This window comes from Oncorhynchus gorbuscha, linkage group LG13, assembly GCF_021184085.1.
Source record: "Oncorhynchus gorbuscha isolate QuinsamMale2020 ecotype Even-year linkage group LG13, OgorEven_v1.0, whole genome shotgun sequence".
Lineage (NCBI taxonomy): Eukaryota > Metazoa > Chordata > Actinopteri > Salmoniformes > Salmonidae > Oncorhynchus > Oncorhynchus gorbuscha.
Genome location: NC_060185.1, coordinates 29,460,825 through 29,482,105, shown reverse-complemented (window position 1 = coordinate 29,482,105; position 21,281 = coordinate 29,460,825). Strand labels below are relative to the sequence as shown.

The window sequence follows — 21,281 nt, the reverse complement described above, 5'->3', positions numbered from 1 at the left end:
AAGTACTTTCTTTGTAAAAACATCAAATCTGTAAAAGCCATTTAAAATGTGTACGAAATGATTCAACAAAGATAAAACATTTTTAAGACGTTAGAAACATGTTAAAAAGTCACTTTGTTAAAAGGCTGTCTTCAATCGCTTGTACAGGAGCGGGGTGAGACCATCGTCCCGTCCTTCGGGGCCCAGAGGAGATCCTCCCCTAGGTGCATCGCCCTAGGCGCCGCAGCGCTGTCAGGCCGTGGCCGCCGGGACCTAGGGTGTTGTGGGGGACCCTTCGCCTGGGGTCGAGGCCCCCTTCCGTTCGTACCACCCCAGGGCTTCCGTGGCTACCATGGCCACTGCCTGGGGGGTGGTCTCTACGCTTTTTGCTACCAGCAGGTTACGGGAGGACCACAGTGCTTCCTTCAGACACGTGAGGGTGGGCCAGAACTTGGTGAAGGCCTTCGGTGGAATGGGCCTTCGGCCCACCCCGTACAGCACGAGCTGAGGTGTTAGGTCCTCCCCTGCTGGCAGACACGAGGTGATCAGGGGGCCTGCTTCCTTCCACAGGTCCCTGGCGGCTCTGCACTCCCAGAGCATGTGCCTCGCCGACTCTTCTTGGCTGCAGCCCGGTCGGGGGCACGCGGATGTCCTCGCCATGCCCCGTGAGTGCATAACGGCCCTGACCGGGAGGATCTCGTGGGCGACCATCCAGGACAGGTCCCGATGCCGATTCAGGAGAGCAGGATGGGCCACGTTGCGCCAGACCGTTGTGGGCTCGCCTATAGCGAGCCCGCGCACTGGACATACTGGTTCCCGCTCCTGCACAAGAGAGAGAAGAGAGCGGTGTTTAGTTAAAACCGTGACTGCTTCCTTTTCCAGTTTAAAATGTCTTAAAAATTTCTGGAGCTGGACGTAGTGGGTGGGGAGCAGGAAAAAGACTGGGGCTCGCAGGTCGACTGGGATCAGCCTCAGTGTCCTGAGGTAAGATCCCAGCCAGAACCGTGCGAGGGCCTGTGTCTTGTTATTGACCGGGGAGGTGGCAAGAGTCAGATGTAATGCTGTGTAGCGGCTGCCCAGGAACAAGTAGAGGTCAGGCAAGCCTTTCCCCCCCTTGGACCTGGGCCTCTTGACCACCTCCCTCCTCAGCCTCTCCCACTTGCTTCCCCACAGAAAGTAGAAGAGCATCCGCTCCAGGGCTAAAATACTCCTTCGGGGGGGATAAAAACAGAACTGATTAGTAAAAGCACAGGTAAAATCACAGCTTTGATGATTAAAACCTTGCCCTCAAAAGTCAGCTGTCGTAGTCCCCAAAAACCCAGTCTCTGTCTTACTGTCCCGAGGATCCCACTCCAGTTCCCACTCCCTCCTCCCTCCTGGTCAAACTTTACCCCCAGTACCCTTATGTCCGTCAGTTTAACTGTCAGAGGTAGTCTGGTCAAGTCTGGGTCTGCCCACGTTTCGAAGAATTGGGCCTCTGTCTTGTCTCTGTTCAGTCTCGCCCCAGAGGCTCGTCCGTACCAGTCAGTCCTGTCCAGAGTCCTGTCGACGGATAAAAGGTCAGTGCATAAAATGTTGACGTCGTCCATGTAAAATACGCACTTGGCGGTCATCCCCCCACTCCCCGGGATACCCACCCCACTGATCCGTTGGTCCCTTCTCAAGACCTGTGCCAGTGGTTCAATGCAGGCCACGAACAGAAGAGGAGATAAAGGACAGCCCTGACGGACGCCGCAGTGTACTCCCACTGCTTTTGACAAATGCCCATTTACAAGGATTTTGCTGGTGATATCCCCGTACAGCAGTCCCACCCAAGCTAAGAACCTGTCCGGGAAACCCATTTTTTGCAGTACCTTAAAGAGGTACTGGTGCGAGACCCGATCAAAGGCTTTTTCAAAATCTAAATTTAGGACTACAAGCCGCATATTTCTGTCTCTCGCATAACAGATGGCATCTCGGATCAGTATCAGGCTGTATCAGTATCAGTATCAGATCTTCCTTCCGGGCACGGCACAGGTTTGGTCCGGGTGGATCACCTCCCCTAAAACAGAAGACATTCTGAGTGTTAAAACTTTGGTAAAAAGTTTACAATCAAAATTTAAAAGGGTAATCGGTCTCCAGTTTTTCAAGTCTGTCCTGTCGTTTTTCTTGTATAAAAGAGTCACGATCCCCACTCTAAAACTGTCGGGTAGTCTGTCGAGGTGTTCGAAGTCAGTAAAAACAGTCAAAAGTTCGTCGGCTAAAACATCCCAAAAGGTCAGATAAAACTCCAAAGGGAGGCCGTCCTCCCCCGGTGATTTACCCCTCTTAAAACGTTTCAGTCCTTGGTCGATTTCTGTCCTCGTCAGGTCTTTTTTCAGGTCGTCTGTGTTGGGTAAGGTCTTGTCAAGATATGTTAAAAGGTCCCCCATTGTTCCCTCGCACACATCCTTTTCCCCAAACAGTTCCCCATAAAAGTCCTCGACCACTTCTTTTATTCCCTCTGTGTCTGTTTTTAAAACCCCGTCCTTGTTTTTCAACCCTGTCATAATCCTACCCTGGCTAACTATTTTCTTTAAAAAGTACCTAGTGCACTTCTCCCCCTCTTCTAATTCCCTTTCCTTACTTCTTAAAATAACCCCCTTACTTCTCTGTTCTGCTAAAAGTTCCAGTTCCTTTTTTACTTCTTTGATTTCTTGATTAAAATCAAAGCCCTGTTGGCGTAAGTTAAAATACCTTTCCAGTCGCTTTTGCAGTCCCACCATGCGTCTATCTTTTGCTTTGCTTTTTCCCTTTCCTATCTCTCTAAAGAAAGTCCTCGTCCTTCCCTTCACCATTTCCCACCACTGTGCTCGTGTGTCAAAAAAGTCCTGTAGCGTCTGCCACTGGCTGAACTGCTCTCTGTACTGGCTAACTACTCTATCATCTTCTAGCAGGGAGCAGTTCAATTTCCAGGGCCCTCTTCCCACAGTCACACCCGAGGTTAGTGAAAGGGTGCACGTCAGCATTGCGTGATCTGAGAAGAAAGCAGGGGTTATTCTAGCATCAGTTGGGGGACAGTCCCGGGTAAACAGATAATCAATGCGAGAGGCTCTGGTGCCGTCACCACTGGTCCAGGTGAAGCCCTCCTCTCTTGGATGCAGGGTTTTAAAACAGTCTGTCAGTTTAAAATCCCTGCACAGCCCTTGCAATAAAACACTTGACCTGTCTACCTTAAAATCCTCTCCTGCCCCTCTCCTGTCTGCTCTACTTAAAACACAATTAAAATCCCCACCCGCCACTAGAGGATCCCTCCCTAGCATGTGGGACTGCAGGTCCTCTAAAAGTGCGCACCGGTCATGTTTGTCATTAAAACCATATACGTTTAGCACGTTAAAATCCCTCCCCATAAAAGTACAATTGGCTAAAAGAGCACGCCCACCTACCACCACCGTGCTCCCCTTCACCACCACCTGTGGGGTCTTGATTAAAATGGCAACACCGTCATTCTTGTTAAAATTTGAGCCACTCCAAAGGGAGGGCCCGTGCTGCCACTTATCCTCCCATTTGCTGTAAGAGGATAAAAAGGGTAGACCACACTCCTGTAGTAAAAACACATCTGAGTTAAACCTTTCTAAAAAGGATAAAACCGACTGTGCTCTCATTTCTGTTTTTATGCTCCTTACATTTATTGTGGTGATTTTAAAAGCCATAAAAGGGGTGAGTAAAAACCGTGCCGAAAGAAAAGCATTTAACAGTTAAAAGGGGGTTATTTCTCTGGTGATTTCTCTCTCTCCCTCCGGGGTAAAGGGGGGTGGAAGGGAGAGGAGGTTAAAACTGGGTTTAAAAAGGAGACTTGATTGGGGGAGTTGGAGGTGAAGGTTCTAAATTCTTCCTCCCCCTGGGAGCTCTCCCATTCCACCTTTCCTTTTTTCTCCTCGCCCTGTTCGGGGTCGGAGAGCTCCTCAGCATTTCTTTTACGTGGAGGAGGATACAGGTACAGTACATGCACTCACATGGCAGGGCTGACTCCAGCAGCACCCTGCATCCCACTGCTGGCTTGCTTCTGAAGCTAAGGCGGTTGGTCCTGGATGGGAGACCAGATGCTGCTGGATGTGGTGTTGGAAGGCCAGTGGGAGGTACCCTTTCTGTCAGGATTTGGCCAGGGTTGTTCCGGTTTTTGGTCACTAGATGCCCCCATTGTGCTTTTTGACCTTTTGTTTTCCCTTGATCCCCATTATTATTTGCACCTGTGCCTCGTTTCCCCTGATTGTATTTAAACCCTTAGTTTTCCTCAGTTATTTGCTCTGTGTTTGTATGTTAGCACCCAGCCCTAGTATTCTGTGTACTCTTGTTGATCCCGGTGGAATTCTGGTTTTTGTTCTTGTTTATTTATTTTTGAGTATCTTTTGTGGCTTTTTATGCTATACCTACCACCTTGTGGATTTACCTTTTTGTCTTGGAGGATTACCTTTGTTCTTGTGGAATTCCTTTTGAGGTTGTGGAGTTACATGTTTTCCTGAAGGACTTCACTTTTTTACTTCATTAAATACACTGTCTCAAGTACTGCTGTGTCTGCCTCATCTTCTGGGTTCTGCCGAATATTCGTGGCTCAGTTGGGTTTGTAACCCGGGTCCTGACACTTTCCTCTGGTCTAAAAAATAATATTCCAATGCCCCAGGGCAGTGATTGGGGACATTGCCCTGTGTAGGGTGCTGTCTTTCAGATGGGACGTTAAATGGGTGTCCTGACTCTCTGTGGTCACTAAAGATCCCATGGCACTTATCGTAAGTGTGTTAACCCTGGTGTCCTGGCTAAATTCACAATCTGGCCTTCATACTATCATGATCACCTAATCATCCCCAGTTTACAATTGGCTCATTCATCTCCAGGTTGTTGTTGTAACTGAGAATGTGTTCTCAGTCAACTTACCTGGTAAAATGAGGGTTAAATAAATGTTCACAGGCCAGGTGGATGTTTGGATTGAAACTGATTGGGTTTTCAACTCTGTCCATTTGTATTGGTCTTCTATGGGGAGACCGATATAGGTGGACAGGGTCAACACAGTTATGCTAGATTGATAATACACACATAGTACCACAATGTTATATCTGTAGTGAAATGTAAATAAATTGTGTTGCAGGACTTAGAAAGGAATCTTGAGCTGAGCCAGATATCCTTCAATCACCCTCTTGCCACAGAAACAAGGAAGACCAATGAAGCCAGAGAGCTGTCTGATTACCTCCAGGCACAGATCAATCTGTTGACCAAAAAAATCTAGAGTAAGTTTATAAAGAACTTGAGAGCAGCAACATACAGAGTGTAAAAAACATTAGAAATACCATCCTAATATGCCCCCACCAGGTCAGTCTATGTCATGGCAAGAGCAGGTGTTCAGAAATGTTTTGTACAATCAGTGTAGGTAAACTGTTCCAGATCTTAGTAGATTTGGAACTGTACTGTTGTTTGAAAGAATGGTAATGTGATTTAACTCGCAGTACTGCAATGTAAACACAAGAGGGAGTCTAATACAGCTATATTTCTGAAGGAATAATTGAAGGTTGGAGTAAAATACCCATTTCCTAAACTTGCCTGGCTACCCAAACGCTACACCACACGTTAGTTTATTCTCCGCAATGAATCTGGATCTGAGTACCTCCCCGACAATTTATACAATGTAAATACATTATAACCATTCTAATTGGTCCCAGAAAACGATGGGTTGGGCCAGAGCCAGAACACACATGGGTAAAGCTGCGTTTCATAATATTCATAATTCATAATTGGCTTTGATACTCTAATTGATTAGAGATGATCCAATCGCTGATTACTTTATTTTGTACAACACCCCTCATTTTGACATCCCCACAAACAACTTAAAAGATGGCACTTTCAGACTGAAGTATGTAGCGAACATAAGAGCAGCGGACAAATTCAGTTTGAGTCATCGGGCAACTTGTAAACCTGCCTGGTAATAGATATCAGGATGATAACACTACATTTGAGAAATGAACATTTATTGTACATATTGCATTCTTGAGAAATGGCTTACTGATGCATTTAACACAAAATATAGGAAAGAGAGAGAGAATTGGAGATCCACAAAATCTACTCACATAGATTTCCAAAAGGCTGGAACAAAAAAGGTACAAAGACATTATGAGCTTCTTTAACTTTTAACATGTTCAACCCATGATCCAGATCAAACATTTTTTTAACTTGAGGATTAATATATTTTGGCATTAACAGGAGCAAGAGAAACTAAATCTGTTCAAACAGATGACATATCCTCTCTCCCCATCGAGGCTCCGTGCCAATTTGAACAAGAATATGCCTGTTCACTCCAGCATCTGAAGTTGGAGAAGCAGAAGAGTTTGAGCTGGGTATGTAAATGAGCTTCCTTCTCTCTCACCTTCTGTGCAGAAAGTTGTTTAAATGGGTAACGGTAAATAAAACATTTATTCAATATTGACAGATAAAAACAAATATTAACTCCTTGATAAAAGTTTGTGTATTGAGTTCCAGTGTAAAGTTGATATCTGTTTTTTCTTTCCAGGAGTCCTTTGCAATTGGCTTCCCAGACAGAAGTGACACAGCAGACCCGTTAGTGGATGACAGAGGATCATACGATAATGAACATTTTGCTGGTAAGGATTTTAACATCTTTACTACAGCCTATTGGGACTACCAATAAACAGATGCAAAGTTAAGGGGATATTGAGGAAAGAAATGTTTAAATTAGATTCTGAAGTGTGTACTCTCCAGTCACAGAGTATATGCAAACAAGAGAGCAAACACAAAAAACTCCCAAACATTGGGACTAATTAAAGCTCACGTAAGTAACAGGACTGAAATAACCGTTCCTGTGTCATGTTATATCCCAAAAAAAGCCAAGAAAATTATGGCTCCAATTTTTTTTTTAATTATGTGCAAGCAACTATCCTATTTATCCACAGACGATGGATAGCTGCATGGTGATTATGACAAGGAGGATCCACAACTTTAGGGTGAGGAGTATTGCCTTGCAGAGGAGGCAGCGAGTTCCCTCAAGGCTTCAGAAGGAGAGCAAACAGAGCCATTTGAAAGCCAGGTCCGGTACACTCTGGATGACTTTCTGAATACAGAACGTGCCAACAAGGCCCTCAAATCCCCTCCCAGGACCAAGCGCCTCTACACATTTAAAGAAACCATCCAGAACCTACACAGTGGGGAGCCTGCCTATGCCAGCCATAGCCAAAGCCTGAGAAAGAGCCCTCCTAAATACATCAAGAGCCAGGCCAGGGTGGAGAACCTGGGGTCTAGGGCATATGAGCCCTCCTTCACTCTACCAGCAGAGAAGTGCCAAAGGCGTGACACCATGGACCCTCAACCGGAAGATGGTGTAGTCCGCAGCAAGAAGAGTATCTTGATGAAAGAGCTTTTTGGCCAGGCCCCAATCACTGATCCAAATGGCCATGCAGACAGGCAGATCCAGAGTTGGGAGACCAAGATCATTTTTTTGTTGACCCAAGAAGTATACAAAATGATAAATAATAATTGATCAAATTGTAAAAATATATTATCTGCCATGGCAACTCAACACATTACTAAATGGAGTATTTGTATTCTGACACTATTGCTCATGACAAATTCCTTAACTCCCTTGAAATCAGATTGTAATAAAAGCAACATTCAATGAAGATGCCACCTATGCCACAATGGTACACTTAGTTTTTATTATAGCCTCTCTAAAATACCCAAGATGCTAAGAACAACCAACACTTTAGGCCTTCAGTTTTCAAATGCTTTATTGTGTTGAAGTGTGCATAATTCTTATGCATACTTCTCAACACTTCCAAAATCCAAACAGTAAACTTTGTAATATTAGTTCAGGTTTCATTCAACAAATGAAAATGTGCTACAGACCATGCCTACAATTAACATGAACAAAATTACATAACAATATGAAACAATTGCAACACTTGCTCAACTCATTTCAGTCAGTTGAAATTAGATTTAAAACGGTCATTAAACATGCTCATACAATCATTACGCAGTGAAGCAATTTGTGAAATACACTAGATTTCGAAAAGTATGTGGACACCTGCTCGTCGACCATCCCATTCCAGAATCATGGTCATTAATATGGAGTTGGACCCCCATTTGCTGCTATAACAGCCTCCACTCTTCTGGAAGGCTTTCCACTAGATGTTGGAACATTGCTGCGGGGACTTGCTTCCATTCAACCACAAGAGCATTAGTGAGGTCTTCCAATTCATCCCAAAGATGTTTGATGGGGTTGAGGTCAGGGCTCTGTGCAGGCCAGTCAACTTCTTCCACACCGATCGACAAAACTTTTCTGTATGGACCTCGCTTTGTACACAGGGGCATTGTCGTGCTGAAACAGGAAATCGCCTTCCCCAAACTGTTGCCACAAAGTTGGAAGCACAGAATTGCCTAGAATGTCATTGTACGCTGTAAGCGTTAAGATTTACCTTTACTGGAACTAAGGTGCCTAGCCCAAACCATGAAAATCAGCCCCAGACCATTCTACCTCCGCCAAACTTTAAATTTGGCACTATGCATTCAGGGAGGTAGCGTTTTCCTGGCATCCGTCAAACCCAGATTTGTTCGTTGGACTGCCAGATGGTGATTCATCACTCCAGTGAACACGTTTCCACTGTTCCAGAATCCAATGGCGGAGACCTTTACACCACTCCAGCCGACACTTGGCATTGCACATGGTGATCTTAGGCTTGTGTGCGGCTGCTCGGCCATTGAAACCCATTTCATGAAGCTCCCGATGAACAGTTCTTGTGCTGACGTTGCTTCCAGAGGCAGTTTGGAACTCGATAGTGAGTGTTGCAACGGAGGACAGACAATTCCTACGCACTATGCGCTTCAGAGGTTCCGTTCTGTGATCTTGTGTGGCCTACCACGTCGCAGCTGAGCCGTTGTTGCTCCTACACGTTTCCACTTCACAATAACAGCACTTACAGTTGATCGCGGCAGCTCTAGCAGGGCAGACATATGACGAACTGACTTGTTGGAAAGGTGGCATCCTATGACAGTGCCACATTGAAAGTCACTGAGTTCTTCAGTATGGGCCATTCTACTGCCAATGTTTGTCTATGGAGATTGCATGGCTGTGTGCTGTATTTTATACACCTGTCAGCAACGTATGGCTGAAATGGACAAATCCACTAATTTGAAGGTGCGTCTACATACTTTTGGCCATGTAATGTAACATCCAATTCCGAAGCCAACATAAGAGACACTAAAATATGTGCAATAACATTGGCAATGTAAAGGCAATGTTTGAATATGGGGTGCTTTGTAAAAGTGCTTACCAACAGTACCAATTTACACTTTAATAGCATTTGGGGAATAAATAAGACATTAATAAAAGATCCCATTCCTTAGCTAATTGCATGTAGACCAATAGACGCCACTTTGTTGCACACCACCAGCCAGCATGTGATTCCAACACCACCTGAAAGGATACAAAGGCTGGGTTCAAATAGTAATTGTCAGAGTTGTCAGTTAGTAGTATTTGATGTAAGTAAAAACAAAAAAGTGCATTCAACATGGCATTTTGAACCAGTTCAATTAGAATTCCATGTTAAGAGAGGAAACGAGTCATGTGATTCTATCTTCAGTATTTAAAGAGAACGAATAGACGAGACATTCAGTAGTCGTCTATAATTAGCCAAAGTTTACAGATTAAACACTAAACTTGATTACTATGAATTTACCCACAATCAAAAGCGAGTGTGGGCCTCAATCCTCAGGCGTTGTAATCACAAAATTTACCTGCTACTCCAGATGGGAATGCCACCAGCTGCTCCAGGGGGGCAATCCACTTACTGGGTACAACAGTCACTGGGTCAGCATAATAATTCCAAATCAGGGAGATCATCAGAGCAGCCTAGAGAGACAACAGAAAACAACCTGATTCAGTGCATCAAAATGCAACACAATCACTTGTGCATGTCACTGGTGGTGAAACTTTTTTTAAATGTCAGTTATGTATATTGTTTACCAATTAAAGAATATAGGATATATTTCTAATTTCAATATGTTTAATACTCACCTGGAGGATGTAAAAACCTATATTCACCATCCATTTCATTTTGGCTTGTTGAGCAGTTCTAGACTTGACTGTAAGAAGAAAAAAACAGATCTTATCTGCAGAGGAACCATCTAAATTAATTATTGGTATCCATTCTCTAAATATAGGAATTTCGACAGCTCTAATAACAGTTGCCTTTTGTGTGTTCTTCTCAATTGATTTCAGTGTAAATTCTACACAACATGCATTGGAATATAACCTGTTCTGTATGGTATGGCATAAGGGAGGGGTTGGCAGGGAAAATAAGCCTGATGTGTGACCAGTGCATATGACTGGAGAAATACGCATGTGGTGCATTTCAATGTGAAAACACTTTTCAATCCAAAATAGTGAAATATTCCTGTTGTTGAACAGGATTTAAACTTGAAGGCATGTTAGTTGATAGGTAGTGGCCCTGAACTGACACAGCATGGGAGAGAGTTAGAGACAGTTGTTTGGGTGTACAATAGGGAGGATCTAGAGACAAAAAGTTGATTTTCTCAATGTACAAAACACCATATTTCAAAGTCACCTGCATTGTGACTCATCTAAACAATGTGGTAAAGAGTGAACTTGTAGACTTTTTTTGTTGCCTTTATGACAAATTCAAAACGAGATCTTTTCAAACAAAAACATAAAAATTGCCTTGGGGTTTTTGTCGCAACCTGTATTTGCCACTGTAAAAATATAATATTGTAACAGTATACTACTGAAGAGTGCTTTCTAAACAAACCATTGTCATTCCTGAGAATTTGTCCATTTTTCATAAACTAAAAAAATCCAAATCTGATTATAGTATTTCCTTGTTTGCTCCGTCATAGCCCTTACGGTTGCAGGGAAGGTGCCATAGTGTAATACAAAGGCTGCCATTCATATAACATTAACTCTTGGCAAATGGCTGTTGGAGACATTTGGTTGTTGTCTGATAGCCAATGGGGTGTATGTGTGTATAACACCAGCTCGTAATGGAGCTATATACTATGCGTCCTGCCTCTATAGAGTTCAGAGCTGTGGCCTGGACATGAAGAACAGCAACAGGCAGCAGCTGCACCATCAGCTGATAATATACAGTTGGCTGGGTGTTCCAAGCATCGGCAGGAGAGAACAGCCAAGTCTTGTAAGACGAGGGGTGTGGCTGTGCGTCAATAGCAGCTGGTGTGCAATGTCTAATATTAAGGAAGTATCGAGGTATTGCTTGCCTGAGGTAGTGTAGAAGCAAAAACTAAAGCAGGAAGTACCAGTGACTCGCTCAATACGTAAGTGGTCAGATGACGCGAATGCTACGCTATAGGCCTGTTTTTCTAGCACAGACTGGAATATGTTCCGGGATTCATCCAATGGCATTGAGGAGTTTACCACATCAGTCACTGGCTTCATCAATAAGTGCATCAACGATGTCGTCCCCACAGTGACCATACGTACATATCCCAACCAGAACCATGGATTACAGGCACCATCCACACCGAGCTAAAGGCTAGAGCTGCCATTTCAAGGAGCTGGACCCTAATTCGGATGCTTATAAGAAATCACGCTATGCCCTCAGACAAACCATGAAACAGATAAAGTGTCAATACAGGACTAATATTGAATCCTACTACACCAGATGTGACACTCGTCGGATGTGGCAGGACTTTCAAACTATTACGAACTACTAATGGAAACCCAGCCACGAGCTGCCCTGTGACGCAAGCCTACCAGATGAGCTAAATGCCTTTTATGCTCGCTTCGAGGCAACGTAATACTGAAGTATGCATGAGAGCACCAGCTGTTCCGGATGACTGTGTGATCATGCTCTCCGTAGCCTATGTGAGCAAGACCTTTAAAGAGGTTAACATTCACAAGGTCGTGGGACCAGACGGATTACCAGGACGTGTACGCGGACCAACTGGCAAGTGTCTTCACTGACATTTTCAACCTTTCCCTGACGAGTCTATAAAACCTACATGTTTCAAACAGACCACCATAGTCCCTGTGCCCAAGAAAGCAAAGGTAACCTGCCTAAATGACTACTGCCCAGTAGCACTCGGTAGCCATGAAGTGCTTTGAAAGGCTGGTTGTGGTTCACATCAACATCACCATCCCGGAAGCCCAAGACCCGCTCCAATACCCATACCGCCTCAACAGATCCACAGATGATGCAATCTGAAACGCACTACACAATGCCCTTTCCCATCTGGGCGAAGGGAACACCACAGCGCCTTCGGAAAGTATTCAGACCCCTTGACCTTTGAACTGAGCAAAGTACAGAGAGATCCTTGATGAAAGCCTGGTCCAGAGTGCTCAGACTTTGGCGAGGGTTCACCTTCCAACAGGTCAACAACCTTAAGCACACAGCCAAGACAACGCAGAAATGGCTTCGGGACAAGTCTCTGAATGTCCTTGAGTGGCCCAGCCAGAGCCCGGACTTGAACCCAATCAAATATCTCTGGAGAGACCTGAAAAAATCTGTGCAGCAACACTCCCCATTCAACCTGACAGAGCTTCAGAGGATCTGCAGAGAAACATCGGAGAAAATCCCCAAATAGAGGTGTGCCAAGCTTGTAGAGTGATACCCAAGAAGACACGATGCTGTAATTGCTGCCAATGGTGCTTCAACAAAGTACTGAGTAAAGGGTCTGAATACTTATGTAAATGTGATATTTCCATTTTTTTTTTTTGTAATAAATGTGCAAATATGTGAGCAAGACAAAGGAGCTGATCGTGGACTACAGGAAAAGGAAGGCCGAACACGGCCCCATTCACATCAACGGGGCTGTAGTGGAGCGGGTCGAGAGTTTCAAGTTCCTTGGTGTCCACATCACCAACAAACTATCATGATCAAAACACACCAAGACAGTCTTGAAGAGGGCACGACAACACATTTCCCCCCTCAGGAGAATGAAAAGATTTGGCATAGGTCCCCAGATCCTCAAAATGTTATACATCTGCACCATCAAGAGCATACTGACCAGTTGCATCACTGCCTGGTATGGCAACTGCTCGGCATCTGACCGTAAGGCGCTACAGAGGGTAGTGTGTACGGCCCAGTACATCATTGGGGCCAAACTTCCAGCCATCCAGGCCCTATGTACCAGGCAGTCAGAGGAAGGCTCAAAAAATTCATAAGAGACTTTTCTCTCTGCTACCACACGGCAAGCAGTATCGGAGCGACAAGTCTGGGTGCAAAAGCCTCCTTAACAGCTTCTACCCCCAAGCTATAGGCCTGCTGAACAATTAATCAAATGGCCACCCGGACTATTTACATTGACCTCTCCCCTTTGTTTTTACACTTCTGCTATTTGATGTTTAATATCTATGCATAGTCACTTCACTCCAACCTACATGTACAAATTACCTTGACTAAACTGTACCCCCAAACATTGACTAGGTATGGGAACCCCTTGTATATAGCCTTGTTATTGTTATTTTGGGGTGGCAGGATAGCCTAGTGGTTAGAGTGTTGGACTAATAACCGGAAGGTTACAAGTTCAAACCCCGAGCAGTTAACTGTTCATAGGCCGTCATTGAAAATAAGAATTTGTTCTTAACTGACTTGCCTAGTTAAATAAAGGTAAAATAAATAGTTTTTATTTTTTACTTTAGTTTATTTAGTAAATATTTTTTTCACTCTATTTCTTGAACTGCATTGTTGGTTAAGGGCTTGTAAGTAAGCATTTCACGGTAAGGTCTACCTACACCTGTTGTATTTGTGCATGTGACAAATAAAATTGTATTTGATTTGATTTGATTTGATAATGGATCACTCTTATCTCTATATCAGGGATTTTTCTGTCATTGTAATGATGTTTTTTTTCCGGGCCACCGAACAGTGTTAAATCAAATTTCCGGGATGGAAAAATGCTTTCAGTGTAAACTTAAATGACTAAAAACTGATATAAAGTATGTAGAAAATACAATAAAGATATCTTTTTAAATGAAATCATCTTTAAGAACTAACCATAACTTGGGAGAATTGGGAGAATTGAAAATTCCAAAAGCAATGTATTCAGCAGTATTGATTTTGTTATTATGTTTGAGCATAAGAACATAGCATTAAAACTGCACAATTTTCCCTCAGCTTCATGGCAGAATGTGGAATCGCATGTTGTTAACTTTAAAACTGCAAAAATGTATCTCAGCTCCATGAATTGTAGAACTGCAGGAAATTGGCTTAAAATGCAAACGTCAACTGGCCCGACCACGCCCATTGCCATGCCCCCTACCACACCCACCACATAAGCCCCTTTTTGATCCATAAAAAAATAAAAATGTAGTGTGGACATCAATTTCAATTGTGTGTCTCTTACCATGTGTCTTCAGCTTGTCAGTCATCTTGTTGATTTTGCGCTCTAGTCTGGCGTATCTGGCAAACTCATCCATCATGCTAACGGAGTTGTGCTCCTTCTTCATCTCCTGGATCTCAGCCCGCATATCCCTCTCCTGCTCAGCATCTTTCTGAAGGACCTTCAATAGCTTCACATTCCAACAGACAAACATTTAATTGTATATTTTGCAAAAACACACTACTAGATCTGCTGCCACCAGATGGTGGTGTTATTCCTTACGTCTTTAAATGCATTAGGAATAACAGCACCATCTGGCTGCAGCAGGGCTATTACACTACAAATGTAGCCATGTTTCTGATATGAGATCACTTTGGGATGGTTACCAGTTAGCCCTTGATCATGACTCTAAGTTTCATTACATTACACATAAGAGTCATTGGACGAAGGCGTCTTCTATATGGTGGAGCTTTGTAAAGAGCCCTGGCGCTTAATCTGAACATAAGGACCTTATCGTTCATATCAGCAAAAAATTAAGGTTAAATTGTTACCCCCCCCCCCTCGATAGGTTTAGGGTCAGTGTTCCCATGCTGCCATAACGCCATGTTACAGCGCTTGTTTATGGAAGCCAAGAGGCTACCACCAGTGCTAATTATCTATATAGCATGCTCTAAACACCTGTGTGTATGCGTAACTCAGGAAGTGTAGTGGAAGTGTAGTTCCGTTGGATGAAGGTACCCATAGCTGTATGAATCTGTGCAAAACTGCTACAGTAAGTGCATTTTTTAAATTTGAAGCATTCTTTCTCGCTGATGAAAGATAACGGACATATTTTTCAAAAGCCGTATCGCGATCAATGTTAAAACACAGCATCAGAACTGTAGTCCACATGAGGTAGTCGTGGATGAAGTTAATGGCTGAAAACTGTAGGGAGAAGGCAGAATGCTGCCTAGTTTGAGAACTAGTTACCAGTATGTTACTGCAACAAAAGTGCAAAGGTAGTGGAAAGTTGCATTATGTCCGATAAACACTGTAGTCATCCTGTTAAATGTGTTGTTCAGATACAATGATGATCATGAATTGCATTTACATACAAAAATGTTTACTAATTTAAAAAGTACATTTTCTTTGTAATGAAATTGCCTCTGCAAGTGACAAGTATTTTTCTGCCTCCTTGGGTCATTTATAGTTTATTGCATGAGAACATGCAACACCTGCTTTAGTAGTGTATTGCTTAACAAAGTAATAAGGCACGAGGGGGTGTGGTACACCCCCATACGAGCTATTCTTATGCAATGTGGGGTGCCTGGATACAGCCCTTAGCCATGGTATATAACACAACATCTCAGAGGTGCCTTATTGCTATTATAGACGTAGAAACGTAATTAGAACAGTAAAAATACATGTTGTCATACCCATGGTATACAGTCTCATATACCATGGCTTTCAGCCAGTTAGCATTCAGGGCTCAAACCACCCAGTCTATGACAACCCATATTATATGCATTTAGACTAGAAATGTCATCAGACGACCTTATTTACATTTTATGGTTGATATTTTAATATGTGCCCAATAGATAACTACACGGCATTATCTACCTGGCAATGGTATCAGTCTAACACACCTTACATGATACAATGTAACAGTTTAACATTTGCCAACAGGGTGGAATGGTTGGTTAGCTTCGCTGTTGTTTTTGGGGACGCGAGAGGGGAAATAGCTGGCTAGCTAATATAACCTGGGCAAATCTGCCATCACATTACATGATTTACAAGCCAACCCTGCATTTCTCACACGACCAATGCCCAAATAACCCCTACTTACGAAAGAGGAAATAGTCGGCAAGAGTGTTTTGAAGAGATTGCACAAAAAGACAGATCCCAACACCAGGAACCAAGCGCACCCAGCAGCCATTTTTTAAATCAACCTTTGTTGCTGCTGCGCTCGTCATAAAGGGACGCCACATCCAGGCTGAACTATGTGCTGAGTTTTATATTAGAAACGTATTTAATTCAAATACAGCTTATCTTATTAACTTCAAATGCAATATATAAATTCAGTATCCAAATGTGCTAAATTTACTACAGTACTTTATTCAATAAATAAAAAATACTGACAATTCTATAACGGTCATTTACAGTATGTGTACATTATTCTGATACAATATCAACGAAAATAACACATCATTTTGAATCTAGCTATTCCCACCCCTAAAGTCAACATTTTTCGTTGGAACGACTGATTGGCATACAGACCTACCCACACAGGTAACTTGCTTTGGTTTAAAAATCTGTTGCCTGGACGTTAAAGCCAATCAATGGCAACAAGGGGCGGAGAATAAATTGCCAGTCAGGTTGGTTTAGGATAAGGAATACAATATAAAGAGGGGGGATCCAATCCAGTTTCAGCTAGTTTCTGGACGTAGGCCTACTGATGAAATATTTATGTTAGTTACAGTGTGTTCTGAAGGAATTGAGTGACTTACATCGGACACATTCAGAAGCCTGCACTGAATTTTCAGTAACTGAGAAGGCTAATTTGTCCTCTAATTCTCGAGACAATACAAGCAAAGCAGCCATGCCGAAAAGAAGCAAAGTAAGTTGGAATGTTTACCTTTTAATTTAAACCTTATTTTACAATGTATAATTTCTCACATGAAGTGTTTTTATAAATATCTGCAACAATCGCATGTACTCTAAAATATGCTTGATACAATGTAACAAGTTTTCTCAAGTATGAATGTGTTTTAGTGTGTCTGTCTTGTCGAAATGGAAGTGGCGCCTTTTTACTTAGTGTGGTAACATTTTGCTTTCGATCTCACTTTCTCATTTTGGTAACCTGTAACGTTACATGATAAACTATCGCAGCTTGTGCTTTTTATATAAGTTACTTAATCTTAATTTAATTTGACGCATATCGGGTCTTTCATGAATGTAAAGTAGCTTTTAATAGCCTTCTCAGCAATGAGATCAGACAAAGGGGTGGAACCCACCTGCAATGTAACTAAGCTACATGTTGCCATTGCAGAAATGCGTGCATGTTCTAAAGGATATTTTGTGAATATTGGGATTGCTTTAATCTCCTATATATTTGGTTCACGTTTATATTCATACTTTTAATAGCCCATGTTTGTGGCATCCTATATCACTTTGTGTCCTGTGTGCAGTAAAGCGTATTGTAATGCGCGACACCCTATGGCACGGAAAGGTACGATCTTTGAGGTGTCATGGCAGCCCTTGCAAATAGGAAAGGCATCGACAACTCAGCGCCATGTATCACTTTATTAATGGGGTTTTAGAGTAATTCTAAAGAACGACCACGTGATTTAAAGCTGGTCACGTGTTCAGTTTTTGAGGACTTGCTATTTGTTTGTATGCATTCCCTGCCTTTGCTTCCCTAACAAATGTTGCATTATGTAACAGCGAATTTCTGAAGACATGCTCCACACGGCATATGGGTGAACTGGTATCAGGGAATTATAGATATTCAACTAATGGCGGGAACATACAGTTGACGTAACGTGTGCATAGGTGCCTTCATATAACAATTCTCCGTCGGTTGATGGGGGAGGGGCTGCTTATTGGCCTTTATGCGTATGGGCTACTAAAGCCTAACTAACATACCGTTTTACTTGTCACTCAAGGTAGTTGGTACCACAAAGGCTCCATTTTGCACCATGACAATGGGAAAAGTCAAATGGCATAGTAATGTTAAATGCTTACCCTCCCCCACTCACTTTCAGATTACATAATTTGTATCTATAATTTGGGGATAGAGCAGTGGGGGTACAGTTTGTGAGCCCATCCCCCTTAGCATTACACACTCACTTCTCCCTGCATCTCCCGACCTATGATTGTGGGATTGTTGTTCTTGGTTTTTACTAAGAATTTTACTTCTTTTCTCCCACCACCCACTCACAGGCAAATAATGACACTGAAGTCGAGGTTAGTGTATTTAATGCTCTTATACAATTGTATATTATGGATATTTTTTTTCTGCAATAGCTGATTTAACTGTCTTTTTCTCACCAGCCAAAGAGGAGATCCACGAGGTTATCATCTGTAAGTTTGCTATATATTATCCTATTTATGTTGTATATCCTATTTATGTTTTCTATGAATAGATGCCATTGTGTATTTGTAATTGGACTAATGATCTAATATGCATTATTTTACAGAAACCCACTACTCCAGCTAAAGCAGAGCCTAAGGTGAAGGTAAAATAAATGTTGTAAGATAATTTCAACCCCCAAAACACAATTTTACATATTATGCATTTGTACATTGAAATGTATCATGTATTTCTGATTCTTGTAGACACCAGTCAAGGCAGCAGCCAAACCCAAAAAGGTAAAGGCGGTAGTAGAGAAGGCCAAGCCTGAGGAGAAGAAAGAAGATCCGGAGGAAGAAGCAACACCGGCAGAAAACGGAGAGGCCAAAGCTGAGGAGGTAAGACTTGTTACCTTAGTTTCAATTATACGATATGCCATGCCAGACATTCAAAATCAGTAGTATTGGGTATTACAAACAGACCAACAATAATTGGCATTGCAGCTGTTTGTACCCCACACACAAATAGTGTAAACGACTAGACCTAAAAGAATTGTCCTATAATATGGGAACTTAACTTTTTTTCATCCGCCAGGAGGCAGCAGAAGAGGAAGATGCTGATGCAGATGAGCCTGAGAAAGAGGAGGATGAGGCAGAATAACATCCTTACCCTTTTGCCAGTGCTCCCTGTACCTCCTTTCTTGTACAATTCAGAATAATATTTTTATCAACTATTTTCTTAAGAAAAAGCAGGTTGTAAGATTGTAGAAACAAGTTTTTTTTTGCACCTCTGGAAGAAAGGTTATGGTCATTGTGTGTTTCCCTTTTCTTTTGTGGTCTGGTTCAGGTGTCAGAGGGAGGGGGGCAGGTTTGTAGCAATGACATGCAATCACACCAATATCAGGAACTTGTTATTCAACTGGGAGAGCTTGTCTGACACTAACATTCCATAGGCTTTATGAGGGACAGTTTATTTAACCTGTGTTGTATGGAGAAGGGTTGGGGGTTTATACACAATACTTGTTTTATTGTTTATATTGGGTAGGAAGGTGGTAATTCTGTTTTAAGCTGTGCTCTATTAATTTTTAACTATTATCCACACCGTATTATGAATCCACAGTTATGATTCATTCTCCCTAGTACATGTACTGGATTTTTCATCAGGCTTGTGCATTATGTGAAATGGTTTTTGTCTCTGTTCGGTGATGGCATTGCAATAACATTTGATATAGCTGCTGTGAAACTGGGTTTTCTTCTCCATAATTTCTATGCAGTATGTAATGTAATGTAATGGTACGATTTGAGGATGGTTTGTGTGTTTTTAGCCAAGCTAATAACATGAAATACATTAGTGTTAAACATACTGGTTCTAGCTTATCCTTTTGAGGATACTGATAAACATTGACTGTACTTTCACTTAATCCTTCAAGTGAACATAGCAGCTGTAGATTTCCATGTGGTTTTAGAATTTTATGTACAGTTTCTCTTTTTTGTTTTAGCTGTATCTGTTATTGGTATAAACATGCCAATTTAATTAAAATGATTGTAATTTCTTTGTTTTCTCTGTTCTCTTATTGATCACAAATGAAATGTAAACATGATATTATAATTAAGGCACTCTATGAATTGATTAAATACTCTGTAATTTCTCTTATACCATATTGTGAGAAAATGTGTGATTGTTTTTGCCAAATATTGAGCATAGGTCTGCAATTCTATTATTGAGTGCAGCTGTAACGGATGTGAAACGGCTAGCTTAGTTAGCGGTGTGCGCTAAATAGCGTTTCAATCGGTTACGTCACTTGCTCTGAGACCTTGAAGTAGTGTTTCCCCTTGCTCTGCAAGGGCCGTGGCTTTCCTGGTTCGCGCCCGGGCATGGGCGAGGGGACGGTTTAAAATTATACTGTTACACAGCCATACACCAACTCAGTTGGTTATTCCACAAGCAGCTGCATGACAATTGCACTATATCAGGGGTCGTCAACTGGTGGACCAAATTCACCCCGTTGTCGAGTTTATTTAATCAAATTTATTTATATAGCCCTTCGTACATCAGCTGAGATCTCAAAGTGCTGTACAGAAACCCAGCCTAAAACCCCAAACAGCAAGCAATGCAGGTGTAGAAGCACATTTAATACATTCGAATAGCCTACAAAGATCCATTAGGCTGCTTACATAGTGTTTTTTCAATTACTACTTATAGCATAAATTACATTTGTTGTACCATAAATACATCGCCTGAAATGGGTAATGTCAGTGACAACTTTCATATTCGAATAGTATCGATCATTTTTGCGTTTTTAACTAACCTCAGCCTAATTATCATAACCTGCTGCGTTTGCTACATTAAGTCTCCTGACCTGCTACGAAAAGTCACTTCTGACAGCGAATTATCCCATCTAGTCAAGACCCCTCAAATGCGAGTGCAGGATGGGATAGACAGACACCACATCCGAGACTAGAACAATATACTGTATTTACATGGATGTAAGAAAAGCAGGTCTATCATGTCATATCTCCAGACAAATGTAAAACAAAAAAAATTGTCAACTACAGTATTTCGCCAATTTGTCAATGCAATTGAAGCCTACTATGCACTGCACGGGCTGATAATGCATTGCTCTCGTCACCATTGCATGGCCCGTTTGTCTATACACCACACAGATATGTTTTTCTTTATTCAGTTGAGTTATTGAAACAAAGCCTAAGTAGTGAAGAGAGGTAAGTGCACTAAAGACTAATCTCAGAGTAAAATGAAGGATAATAAAACGTGACATTTGTCTCGCTAACACGTGACGTCATCAACAAGGCACGACCTTGTTGAAGAAAAGACAACAGTGCGGTCTTTAAACTATAATTCCGCATATAGAAATAGCTTTATTTATATTGATCCAAAGCTTTCGAATGCATTTAAAGATAATATTAGTGCAATTAGCGGCCGA

At 42.3% G+C, this 21,281-nt stretch overlaps 2 protein-coding genes and 1 long non-coding RNA gene across 4 annotated transcripts; 2 read left to right on the top strand and 1 right to left on the bottom strand.

Annotated features, from left to right (window-relative positions):
* Window positions 1-6,181: 6,181 nt before the first annotated feature.
* On the top strand, window positions 6,182-7,101 carry LOC123992682. Its single transcript, XR_006831291.1, has 3 exons — window positions 6,182-6,320; window positions 6,494-6,584; window positions 6,894-7,101. It is a non-coding gene; the product is annotated as an uncharacterized LOC123992682 (long non-coding RNA).
* A 1,929-nt stretch (window positions 7,102-9,030) lies between these two features.
* On the bottom strand, window positions 9,031-16,355 carry LOC123992680 (guided entry of tail-anchored proteins factor 1-like). The gene is made up of 5 exons (XM_046294083.1): window positions 16,115-16,355; window positions 14,314-14,479; window positions 10,010-10,077; window positions 9,730-9,844; window positions 9,031-9,409 (listed from the first exon to the last, which is right to left on the bottom strand). Exons 1-5 carry the CDS (start codon window positions 16,202-16,204, stop codon window positions 9,336-9,338), a joined length of 513 nt encoding a protein of 170 aa, XP_046150039.1. The 5' UTR covers window positions 16,205-16,355; the 3' UTR covers window positions 9,031-9,335.
* A 304-nt stretch (window positions 16,356-16,659) lies between these two features.
* On the top strand, window positions 16,660-19,892 carry LOC123992681 (non-histone chromosomal protein HMG-14-like). Of its 2 annotated transcripts, none has more exons than XM_046294084.1 (6): window positions 16,660-16,885; window positions 18,211-18,234; window positions 18,322-18,351; window positions 18,468-18,506; window positions 18,607-18,738; window positions 18,935-19,892. In XM_046294084.1, exons 1-6 carry the CDS (start codon window positions 16,868-16,870, stop codon window positions 18,998-19,000), a joined length of 309 nt encoding a protein of 102 aa, XP_046150040.1. In that variant the 5' UTR covers window positions 16,660-16,867; the 3' UTR covers window positions 19,001-19,892. The 2 variants fall into 2 exon arrangements, with proteins under 2 accessions (XP_046150040.1, XP_046150041.1); XM_046294085.1 differs by having other exon boundaries at window positions 16,661-16,885; window positions 18,468-18,500.
* Window positions 19,893-21,281: the final 1,389 nt, after the last annotated feature.

Excerpts from the sequence above, each read along its gene's own strand:
- LOC123992680 (XM_046294083.1), bottom strand. The coding sequence starts at position 16,204 with ATGGCTGCTGGGTGCGCTTGGTTCCTGGTGTTGGGATCTGTCTTTTTG. Across the intron at positions 9,845-10,009 it reads TAGGTTTTTACATCCTCCAG|GCTGCTCTGATGATCTCCCT; the intron begins GTGAGTATTAAA and ends TTGTCTCTCTAG. Across the intron at positions 9,410-9,729 it reads ATTCCCATCTGGAGTAGCAG|GTGGTGTTGGAATCACATGC; the intron begins GTAAATTTTGTG and ends GTATCCTTTCAG.
- LOC123992681 (XM_046294084.1), top strand. Across the intron at positions 18,352-18,467 it reads GATCCACGAGGTTATCATCT|AAACCCACTACTCCAGCTAA; the intron begins GTAAGTTTGCTA and ends ATTATTTTACAG. Across the intron at positions 18,507-18,606 it reads AAGCAGAGCCTAAGGTGAAG|ACACCAGTCAAGGCAGCAGC; the intron begins GTAAAATAAATG and ends TGATTCTTGTAG.